This window comes from Zootermopsis nevadensis, unplaced genomic scaffold (genome assembly GCF_977971745.1).
Source record: "Zootermopsis nevadensis isolate Lab colony 2312 unplaced genomic scaffold, Znev_1.0 Znev_ptg000017l, whole genome shotgun sequence".
In the NCBI taxonomy this organism is placed as follows: domain Eukaryota; kingdom Metazoa; phylum Arthropoda; class Insecta; order Blattodea; family Termopsidae; genus Zootermopsis; species Zootermopsis nevadensis.
In genome coordinates this window covers 12960386-12972036 of record NW_028259149.1, presented here as the reverse complement: position 1 = coordinate 12972036, position 11651 = coordinate 12960386, and the positions used below count along the sequence as shown (strand labels likewise).

The following is an 11651-nucleotide window of genomic DNA, read 5'->3' as shown; positions in this document are numbered from 1 at the left end:
ATAAAAGATATGTAATTTGTTCATGATCGTCATGGTTCAGGCTTTGGTGCCTCTGGGTTTTGACCACTTCGACGTGTTTTGTCATTTGTATGATTGCTTTGCACACCGTGGTAGTAATAAGTACGGCGTGAGCATAAGCATCTGACATGATGCAAAGGCAGTCTCATTTTCCATGGTTCTAGGAAAGAAGTCCAGAACAATTTATTCAATTTTAACTAAATTTATTATTGGAGCATGTTTAAAAATTTAAACCATCTCGATTTTTATCTAAATCGGACATTTAATGACTTATTTACATTAGAGCATAAATATTTTCTCCGACGTGCCTGCAATACTTGCCAAAGAAAGTGGTGTCAATTGATTTTGATCTTCTTTTTTGATAAACATGCAAAAAATATTTCAGTTTGCCGAAGTAATATTACCAGAATTAAAATGTATTTGGAAGATTAGAGCTTACGTCAAGAAGTTTTTAGGTACTTTTATTTTCTTCTTACTATTTCTGCTTTCTTTCCTACATTTGCACATATGGTTCTTAAGTGTGCCAATCAGTGCTTTTATGTTCTTATTATCTGCGGTCAGTTTTTAATCTTTGGTCAAGTATAACGAAATATATTTCCGCGCGTTAGGGATGACGAACGTTTGGGATAACAGAAATAATTCTTAAAAAGTGCTTATTGGTTGTACTGTGAAAAAATGTTTTTTTAAATGTTAGTTTTCAGTATTCATGGCTTCGTTTGAAGATAACTTTGTGTATTATTACCAATGCCAAAAGTTTAAAGAAAATGAATTCGACCCGTTTGTTACTTGCTCTGTCAAAAGGAAATGTTTAGCGCAGTTTTATTTGGCTTCTCTTTCTTTGTAAGCTTGAGCTACCGGTAGTATATTTCAAACTATATTTGCATGTGTATATTATCTTATGGAGGTAGATATTTCTGTAATACAAAGTTGATGGTGGACATTTGGAATTAATGCGTTACTATAGTTTGTCGCTTTCCAGGACCTGCAAAATTTTGTCAACTGTATTGACTATCGATCAGGTTCAGTGTCCGGTCTTTGTGTTACTGGCGTTGAAACTTCGGGTCTCACTAACAGAATTATAATGTAGTTTCCCCACGAGTTTGGAGACCACAAAGTTATGCTAACCATTTACTTGTATGTAATGCTGAATTTCACAGTTTAACCTGTACATCTTAACCCTTTGTTAAAGTCCAGTGATAACTATATGTAGCGCCTACTTAACATTCAGTAACTCTGAATTTTGTCTGCAGAGTATTTTCGGGTTTCATGTTCTTTTAATAAACTAATTAATTTCTGAAACAGCAACAGTCTGTAGGTTTTCACAGCTGGAGTTCAATGTATAACTGGCTTTCATGTGAGAGTCATGTTGAATTCTAGAAAATGGCAACTGTAATGTTTGCCAAAATATTAGTTAATATGAAATATTTAATGCTGCTGTTACCTGAAAGCCAAAGTTATACATCACATAAATGATTTTCAGGCTTAAAAGGGATAATGTTATGGTGCTTGTGCAGTAGGGCAATTTTCTCTTGGCTTAAATATTACTAGACTAAAGCATCCACCTTTATATGCATGTCTGTGAAAATCTCAGGACTCACCTTTTACCATTTGTTAGAAACACTACATAATATGTTATTCAATTTAACTTCATAATGTCTGATCATTTTTGTAATTAATTAATGGTTGAGAAACTTGACTGGTTTTAAAATGTCGTATGTTTGTAGAACTAGTAATGATGCTTCGTGTTTACTCCTAGAGGAGAAACTACAATCATATTCAGCATTGGTTGATAAAAGGAGTGAAGATGGTGTTAATAATTATGCCAGGTCATCTTTGGCCTTAGCTGCCCACTGTAAAAATGGTAAGGAGGATACACTGTACAGCAAATAAACATATTTAAATGTCTTTGGACATGTCTCTGCTTGCACTGATAAAAGAAGGAGGTGATACCCAGTTCTGTAGGAGGTTGATTATTTTTGTTCTATTTCTTTCTGCTTGACTTCCCTTGTTTTGTTTGTTCTTTTCCATTATTGCTTTCTTCTTTCTTTCATTTGACAACTTATGTATGTGAGGAAGGATAATTTTAAAATGGCTCTATGAGAAAATTTGGCATGAAACTGCGAGGCTCAGAATATGGTCCCATGTTTTGATTTTGTTTGTCACTTGTTTCATAGATACCCAGCAATGGAGAAGTAACTTAAGGGATGCTGGTGTCACTATTTCAAAGTTTTTGCGGCCACTAAATTGTGAATTGGTTAACAGTACTTCGCCTAACCAGTGCTCTAGCTGGGATGTTACTGAAGAAAATATTTCAGCATTACTATCTGCACAAACTCACAATTGTACAGTTACTTCAGATGACTGTGGTGGCCAGAATATTTCAAAACATACTGCTGAAGACTATGCCTGTAAGCAATTTTTGGCATATGCTTGTGGTCTGTCATGAAATTCTGATCTCTTCTAAGACTGTTGATTTGTTTCATGATTCAAGTAGCATGTTCACAATTGTAATTTTAAACATATGTTGTCTGTTTTCTGATATGGTTAGATATTTCTCTAAAACATAATAAACATTTAATTTCTTTAATAATGAAACTAATTAGGCTAGTTGCTAGATGCATTTAAATGAAATATATAGTAAATAATTTTCTCTACACTTCCACAGAATTTACTAAATTTTAAATGTTAGTGTGCACAGGAAAATTGTTAATTGTATCTTCTTTTTTATATGGCTCTAGGTTATGCTCTTGGAAGACCAGCCATAGCAAACCAACATCAAATTAGCAATACCAGAAGGCAAGAACAAAATGACTATCATGTGTTTACGTATTTGCACACAACAGGCCACAACAAAAGCTTGGAGGACAGACCAGAACAGCAAGGTATTGTTAGCAGAGTCACAAATACATTACAGTAGATTTTATGTAGTGGCACACTAATGTATAACAATGTTCTTCTGGGTTATAGGTATATACCATTGTTTCTGTGAAATGTTGTTATGCTATGTAGACTTGTAGGTAGATACTGTTTCCACCTCCAAAATGTTGGTATCTGCCTATGAGTCTTCTAGCATCATTATCCTTTCTAGTAACCTTAAATCTCAGAAATCTTAGGATATGAAAAATGGATAGGTCAGTATCTCCTGACTGAAAAAATCATATATTGGGGTGAAATTTAGGTCTATAACTATGTGAGAACTCTATGAAAGCTTTATAAATAATATAAGTTTGCAAAACACTTACTCTTACATGTTTGCTCCATTGTAATATAGTAAAAAAAAAAGTTGTCAGTGGAACCACAGTTCCGGAGAATTTGACGTAAATACGTCTATATGGAAAGGAAGTTTATATATTGGCTTTATTCTAAATATTTCCTTTATTCATGCTTTACAATTGAGATAAGTTTGATTAAGACATTACTTATTCAACTTGAATTAGTTACGCTTAAGATGGGTCTGTGGTAGCTGAATGTAATATAAAGTAATGTAATGTAAGGTAAGGTAACAATAATGTTGAGTAAACAGTTGACATTTCGTAGGTAACAATAAACAGATGAAGTTTCCTAGGTAACCATTGTTGTTTATTTGTTGATAAACAGATGACATTTCCTAGGTAACCATTGTTGTTTATTTGTTGATAAACAGATGATGTTTCCTAGGTAACCATCTTACACTTTTTTGTTCCCCTTTATCGTTACACTTTTTTGCCGAATGACCCTTCCTTATAGACGTATTTATGTCAAAAAGTAAAGCTGTCCCACTATACGCCATGTAGGCGCTTGGGGGGAATGGAGGTATAGCTCCTACTCATTCTTGACCTCGGCACTAGATGTGGTGAGTGGTCAGCATCATGCCCCGGCCGGCTTTACCCCCGGGAAATGACCCTGGTACCCATTGGATAGGAGGCTGGGTGAGCCCCAGAGCCGGTCTGGACGCAGAGGCTAGAGGAAAAATCCTCTGCCCCCGTTGGGATCGAACCCCAGTCGCCCAGTCCGTAGCTAGTCACTATACTGACTGAGCTACGCCGGCATTGTAATAATGGTTGTGAAATTGATGTCCCTTCCATGCAGGGCCACCACTATTTGGAATGTAAAAACATTTTGGTACTTATTTTTATTGTGCCAGGTTTGAAGGCATTGTAGACCACTGTACATTTGTCTGAATAAGGACTTGGTAAACATCTGCAGGATCAAATCACATCAGAATGAGCTTTTTGTGTTTTTTAAGTTCATATTGTGTGTGAAGATTGATTAGGTTTCAGGATGATGGGTGGTTCTGCAGTGTATGGGAAACAAGGCTCCAATTTCAGCTCTACTGGACAGCATGCTTCAAATATGTTCCATACAGCCAGAGATGAGATGGTGAGTTACTTTTAAATAATATATGTAGGGTAGGCACAGCATCCACATTATAGGGATCCAAATATTGACCTTCACCCTCGATTTCGTGCTGAAATTAAAATAGCTCTCAAGCAGATGAAGAGCGGGAAAGTTCCAGGGTTAGATAATATTGCCCTGGAAGTCCTTAAAGTAGATGCAGAGACCTCGATAGATCTGCTGCACCCTATGTTTGTGAAGATTTGGATGGGGGAGAAAATACCAGCTGACTGGAAGAAAGGTATGATTGCTAAGTTGTTCAAGAAAGGAGACACTACCAACTGTAATAGCTGGAGGGGTATCACCCTCCTGTCTGTACGAAGTAAAGTGTTTTCAAGGGTCATCCTGAATCACATTAAAGACTATTGAAATGCGCCTTAGGAAAGAGCAAGCATGGTTTCGAAGGCACCATAATTGTGTTGACCTCATAAATGCTTCGAATTGTAATGGAACAGAGTACGGAGTGGCAGAACATGTTTAACTGACCTTCACCGGCTTTGAGAAGGCTTTTGACTCGGTTAACAGGAAAGTTATGTGGCAAACTCAGTAGAATATCAATCGCCCACGAAGATTATTAACATTATTAAAGAAATGTGCGAGGGATACGAATGCCAAATATTACATGAGTGAAAACTAATCAGGAAAACCAAACTTAGACTCTAATAACAATGTCAAACCACTTCTCTTGTATGGTTGTGAGACACGGAAGACCACAAAACAGATTACCAACCAGCTGTAAATTTTCATTAATCGCTGTGTATGCTGTATTAATAGGAGATAGCCGGATGTGATATCAATCTATGGGATGTAACAAACCAGCAATCAGATAAAAGAAAGGAATTGGTGCTGGATTGGACATACTTTGAGAAAACCAGAGGGAGCTATAGAGAGGGTGGCATTAGACTGGAATCTACAGGGTGCATGGAGATGAGGAGGTACAAGAAAACCTGGAAGAAGATGGTTTAAGAGGAGGCTGCTGAGATGGGCAAGACCTGGAAGGAAGTGAAGAGAATGGCCAATACACAATCATACTAGATGGTGATGTTTCACAGATGCCCTATGCTCAAGTTAGGAGTGATAGGAAGTAGGATAGGAATTCTATACAGTATTTCCAATAAATTTCACCTGTATTTAATTTATTGGATATATTCTGAGTTTCATGCTTTTGATATTTTTCAATTTTTAACTTGCAGAGTACATATGATGGAACTTGTAGGCATGTTTATGATCTCTGTATCAAATTTCATATAGGTGGGTTGTTAATTACTGCCACAAATCTGGAAGTTGTACATTGATTTCATAACACTGCCATCGTGGTTTACATTCTGCAAGAAAATTACAATAATTATATATTATTCTAAAATTTGTTACCATACCAAATTTTAGATATTTATATACAGTGGTGTATAGGTTTCTCTCACCTCAAAGTTCATGCTTCTGCTATTTTGGAATCATTTATAATAAATTAAAATATGCAAGATGGAGTAGCCTTAAATGGCATATGTTCATTACAAGTTTCATAAAAATACATAAGTTGGATTGGAAGTTATTAATTGTGAGACAGACACATACACAGACATGAACATATCATAAGTCTATCTTAGGAAGAAAACGGTGTGAATATCATGGGAATGGGTGAGGTGGTAAGCATTAGTATATCCACAGGATGATGAGCCATACAAATTTTGTGTTGCCCTGGGTCAGCAACAGAAACCTTTTATGTGTTTGTACAAATTATTTTAAGATGGAAGATTTATTCTGAACAGTGTAGTATTTCCTGTCCAGCCCTGATGTATAATAATGTCTTAGTGTCATTTATATTTTTAGAATCTTCAAAACCTGAAGTGGCACAATAAAGGAAACAATGGTGCTAACCATTATGCTGCTGGAGGTGGAGCAGGATGTGGCTATGGAGGACAACTAAAGAGATCACTTGGAACAAGACGAGGCGTCACGAACAAGTTCATACCGCCTATAAGATCCAGCATGGAAGAGTGAGTTATAACACTGTAGACAAAGAATGCAAGAATAGTGCAGGAAGTAATAAAATGAATGTGAGAAATTAATTATGTGATATTTGAATAGTAACATTAGTCGATCTGGGATCTTGGTACACAAATATGTGAGGCCTGAATGGGTCCTGAAAGTCTTCAAGATATTTGAAGTGAAAAGATGTTACAGCACTTAAGATCAGAGCTCTTGTTGCTGTAGAAATGGGAATGCACAGACCTGCAATAGAGTCATGCCTCCAGAACATGTGCTGGTTGACAGACACCACACGCAGTCTCATAAAGGGGTAGAAAACACTTTACATTAAGATTAATTTTATTTAGGAAAGCAGTGAAAAATTATGCATAGCAAAATGGCTCATATTGATGTTCTTCTGGTTGCCTTTATGGCCCATATTTTAATGATTATTTATATTGCAGTGATTTTGAAGGTGCTTGTAGTGGAAACCAGAGGTGCCAGAAGTGGGAACAAAATGAAATAGAAGCAGATGAAAGGCTCAAAAATATTGATCCCAAAATGGTGCAACTAATACAAAGTGAAATAATGGATAACAAGACTGCAGTGACATGGGATGATATTGCTGGATTAGATTTTGCTAAATCTACAATACAGGTGCCCTATACTCACAGGTTGCTTTTCGTGTGATTTTTGCAAAAAAATGTATGAAATAAATGTGAATGGGGAGGTAGCATTTGTCTGTCCATTTACATGTTTAATCTCAAAAGCTACTCAGTAGATTTTGGTCTTCTGTACTTAAATTTGACAGGCAAATTTATTTTGTTTTTATTCAGTCCAATATAACACATACTTTACATGGCACTCATATCAAACTCTGTTTTAATTATTCTTAGAAATATCTCATGGTACAAACTTTGTAAGGGAAGAATGAATTATGTAGGATTTGAAGTTTTCACGGTGGTGAGTTTGAAGATGGCTGTTTTCTGGTTTGTTGCGCTATGTAGTCTGGTAGAAGTTTACTGATATTTCAGAGTTCCTTGCTGCCTCCTAATTGCCTTGATGATGGAATAAGCAAGGACCTCTGAAACATACTATTAAATTGAACCTTATAGAAAAAAGTAAGAAGGTGTGAACTCAATTCATTTGTCTCAGAATAGGGACCAGTGGTGGGGTTCTGGTGAACATGGTATTCTTAGGTTTCATAAAGGACAGGAAATTTCTTGGCTAGCTAAGTAACTATTAGCTTCTCAAGATGATTCTGCTGCATGGAGTTAGTTATCCTTGTCATTTGTTATGATTACAAAATATGCATTGTAGAGTCTAGGTTGTGATGCTTTATGGTCTTGTATGTGATAACCAGTGTTTAATAGGCTGTACATTCCTTCAAAACATTAGTAACCACTTGTAGTAAGACTACATAGCATTACAGCTTACAAGACTATAACCAAAATTTTCTTTACCATAGAAACCTCAAATCTCAGCCACAAAACATGTTTAGTCTGATTATTTTGATTATTTTTAAGCAAGTTTTAAAATACATAATTTCTCTTGTGAGGCTGCCTAGTTCACAGTCATGCCTCATCTGGCTTTCTTTTATTATTACTACTGTTACCCTCACCTATCCTAATACAACAATTATTAAGATCTAATCCTTCAAAATGCATAATGATAAGATGGAGTTTCTTAATGTTTGTTATTGTGTTTCAGGAAGTAGTTGTGTGGCCATTATTGAGACCTGATATTTTCACTGGTTTACGACGTCCTCCGAAAGGCATCTTGCTGTTTGGGCCTCCAGGTACAGGAAAAACTCTGATTGGGAAATGCATTGCATCTCAGTCCCACTCTACATTTTTCAGTATAAGTGCCTCTTCTCTTACTTCCAAGTGGATTGGAGATGGTGAAAAGATGGTTCGTGCATTATTTGCAGTTGCAAGGTAACTCAGTTGTATATTTCTCTTAATATGTGTCTCTGAAGACAACGTGCAGGAAATAAACTGATTCTATTGTAACCATAGATCAAAGTCTGTGGTAGAAATATAAACTTTCACGTGCAGTTGAATGATCTTATCTGTGAATGGAATGTGGTTGCATCATTTGGGCATGTGTATTAATAATGAAGTTATAATTACTATGTGTCTGACAAGCTAAGTACAATAGCCCAATTTCAACAACTGCATACTCAAAATAAATTCTGCCAATTAATGTTGTCTTTCTCACATAATTGTGAAGCTGTTTCAACTTTGTTTCATATTTTATAGTTAAGTGTTCTTTCACTGGTGAAGTTTTGTATCTTAATGTCTAGTGTTTAAAAACAAAACTTTGTGTCTGTCTCATTGAGGTTTTTGCAGCTAAATGGAACTGAGGCATGTATAACAGACTGATCAATCCTCCTTTTGTCTGTATATGATCAACGCATACAATCAAGTTGGATATATGTCAAAAGATTCTGGTTTGTGTACCATCACATAAATACTTAAACTGTTTGACAGTGATTGCTGCATACCCTGAAAGATTAATATTTCATTATCAATGTGTGCTTTCATATACCACATACAGGTTTGTTTTGAGACCTTATAAATTTTGCATTTAGTTCCCTTTTAACACAATGACTAGAACAGTAGCAGGATGTGATTGGCTGTGCTGTCAGAAGAACAAGATGAGGAAAGTTTTGATATTAGTGATTCATAATAAAATGTATTAGGATCAGTAATGAAATCTCTGTGGATTAGAGGTGGGCAGTATGGATCACTTTTATGATCCAATTCATTTGATTTGGATCACTATTGTGACAGGGTCTGTAAGGCTCATTCTTTTTGGGTCAGTTAAAGGAAGTGAAATCTCTGTCCAAGCATTTTGTGCTAAATAGTAATTCCTGTCAAGAACAAACCTTTATTATTAGTATATTGAATGTTAAAAGAAATATTTTGTTTTCAAGTATGATTTTATTACTGAATGATTTCAAGAAAAATGTATGTATTCAAAGAAAATTGTTTCTACCATTCAAAATAAATCAGTCAAAAACTTATAAAAACATACAAAACAATACAAATGTCGTGGATGAAATATTGCATCAGTCACTGAAGTTACTGCTTTCTAATAGTCTCTGCTCTTCGTAGAACACTGAGCTTCAGCATTATTAATACCAAAGGATACCATATAACATGATCCAGAGGTAATTCTATCCACTTCACATCATATCATATTGTTATGTCTCCTCATTCAGTGGCCAGTTTCCAAGAAGTTTCCCTTCAAAATTCTGTATATATTTCTTGTCTCTCCTACCTCAATTATATGTCCAGCCCACTGTAGCCTCCTAAATTTCATTATCCAAACAATATGAGCTCTGTAAACTGCAAAGTTCCTCCTTGAATAATATCCTAAATTTTTACATTTAACCAACTTACCTTTATAAGCATGGCCCAAGAAACATTGTTTCTCTTCTTCCTTTGAGTCTCTTCAGCAACCTTTGACTACAGATGCATTCTGAGTTTGTTCTTCAGTATGTGTGACAAACATTTTTGTCAACTTCCATGCACCCATCATTCTCTGTTCCCCCCCCCCCCCCCCCCCCCCCCAATCATGTAAATTTACATGAAACATCAGTAGTTTAACCATGATGACATGTTTACAGACTGTGAATAAAGACTTCTGAAAGCACTCCAAACACAGAATAAAAGTAGTGTCCCAATTGTTCAACCAAGAAAGTGGTTTTATCAGAGTGAGACTTGTTGGTTAAAGGAATGACAATTTGTATTGGGGGTATGAAAGGTCCAGTTAATAGGATGTTTAATTACAAGCCTGCCATCAATTACACATGCAATTTATTCATAACACAGATGCCATCAGCCAGCTGTGGTCTTCATAGATGAGATAGATTCATTACTAACCCAGAGGAGTGACACTGAACATGAAAGCTCTCGGCGCATCAAAACTGAATTCCTAGTGCAGCTGGTAAGTCACTGTAAATCTTTAATTAACAGAATTTTTCTTAACATCAGAGTGGACGTAAAGTTATCTTTAAACTTGTTCAAGCATGCCTGCACACTTTTCACTCTTCCTTTTATATTCTTTAATTTTGGTACATAGTAAATTCTTCAAGGAGTCATGATGGGGAAAACTATAAATGCATGAAGAATTGTAGTTTGGTACCCTCTTGGAAGGATGAGATGGAGGTGGGAAGATAATATTAAAATTGATCTTGTCTGTTTACTCATAGGTCGTTAGGCTACATACTTAATTGAACTGGTTCAGAGGCTGGTCCAGTTGTAGGCTTTCATGTGGAGGAATGAGTTAGTTGTATGATTAATTAGTAAGCTAGCTAGGTGCAGTTTGTTATTTGAGTGGGCAAGTTTACATATGGTCAGTTGATTAGTCAACTTTAATTTTGGTTAGTTAATTGATTAATTAGTTACTTACTAGGTAGTTTCTTTGAAATAGTGAATACTGATGAAATGTTCTGGTAAAGTGGTTAGTACTCTGCTTTATGTCTGGGGGGCCCAGGTTTGAATCTTGGCTCAGACTCTATCCTGACAGGTTAATTGTAGTTTTATTCAGTTCCTATGTCAGATGCCAAGTAATACCTTAAAATAGGTTGTGACTGCTTTCCTCCACATCCATACTAATTTATCATTTACATTCATCCTATTTAATGCTATATGACTTAGCACTTGAAAAAGTGGTGTTATTATTTAAGAACTGACTAATGGAAAGAGTGAGTTAATTTGTTACTTATTTGTGGTTAGTTGCTTATTTAGTAGGCTGTTAAGTGTTGTGTCCAAGTTGGTCTTCTGGGTAATAACACTATGTGGACTTGTAGGTTCAAACCAGGATTTCAGAGCCTTCACTTCACTGCTGTAAGTACCTCAGATCTCAGATTAGGTATCTCGTTAGCTGGTTAATTATTTATTATGATTAGTTGATCAGTAATTTAGCTACAGCTCGTAGTTAGTGCTGAAAGGAACACTACTTGCAGCAACGTATACACCTGAAATTTACAAGTAAGAATGTGTATGTTGTGCATGAGATCTTCAATGTAGAAGCAGAAAGTGGTTAATCACTCTGTACAATATCAAATTGATACAATTAATTCATCCCTCAGGATGGAGCAGCAACAGCTGATGAGGATCGAATTTTAGTGATTGGAGCCACTAATAGACCTCAGGAGCTGGATGAAGCTGCAAGACGACGATTAGTCAAAAAGCTTTACATTCCTTTACCTGAGTTTGAGGTATGGTAATTAAAGCTGTAGTTGGAATATATGACATCTTTAAAACTTAAAGTCAAATATGATT

The 11651-nt window shown here is 35.8% G+C and overlaps 1 protein-coding gene and 1 long non-coding RNA gene across 7 annotated transcripts in view; one reads left to right on the top strand and one right to left on the bottom strand.

Annotated features, from left to right (window-relative positions):
* The first annotated feature begins 351 nt into the window (after positions 1-351).
* Positions 352-11651, top strand: part of LOC110835868 (fidgetin-like protein 1) — a 13210-nt gene continuing 1910 nt past the window's right edge. The window contains exons 1-10 of one of the 6 annotated variants that reach the window (XM_022076566.2): positions 352-473; positions 1775-1879; positions 2193-2426; positions 2757-2900; positions 4271-4377; positions 6220-6386; positions 6822-7014; positions 8068-8294; positions 10197-10311; positions 11459-11587. In XM_022076566.2, the coding sequence (XP_021932258.2) occupies positions 386-473; positions 1775-1879; positions 2193-2426; positions 2757-2900; positions 4271-4377; positions 6220-6386; positions 6822-7014; positions 8068-8294; positions 10197-10311; positions 11459-11587 (1509 nt within the window). In that variant the 5' untranslated portion in view covers positions 352-385. The other 5 variants (XM_022076557.2, XM_022076575.2, XM_022076581.2 and 2 more) reach the window with 5 other exon arrangements.
* On the bottom strand, positions 5512-8071 carry LOC110835893 (uncharacterized). Its single transcript, XR_002545081.2, has 2 exons — positions 7274-8071; positions 5512-5717 (listed from the first exon to the last, which is right to left on the bottom strand). It is a non-coding gene; the product is annotated as an uncharacterized LOC110835893 (long non-coding RNA).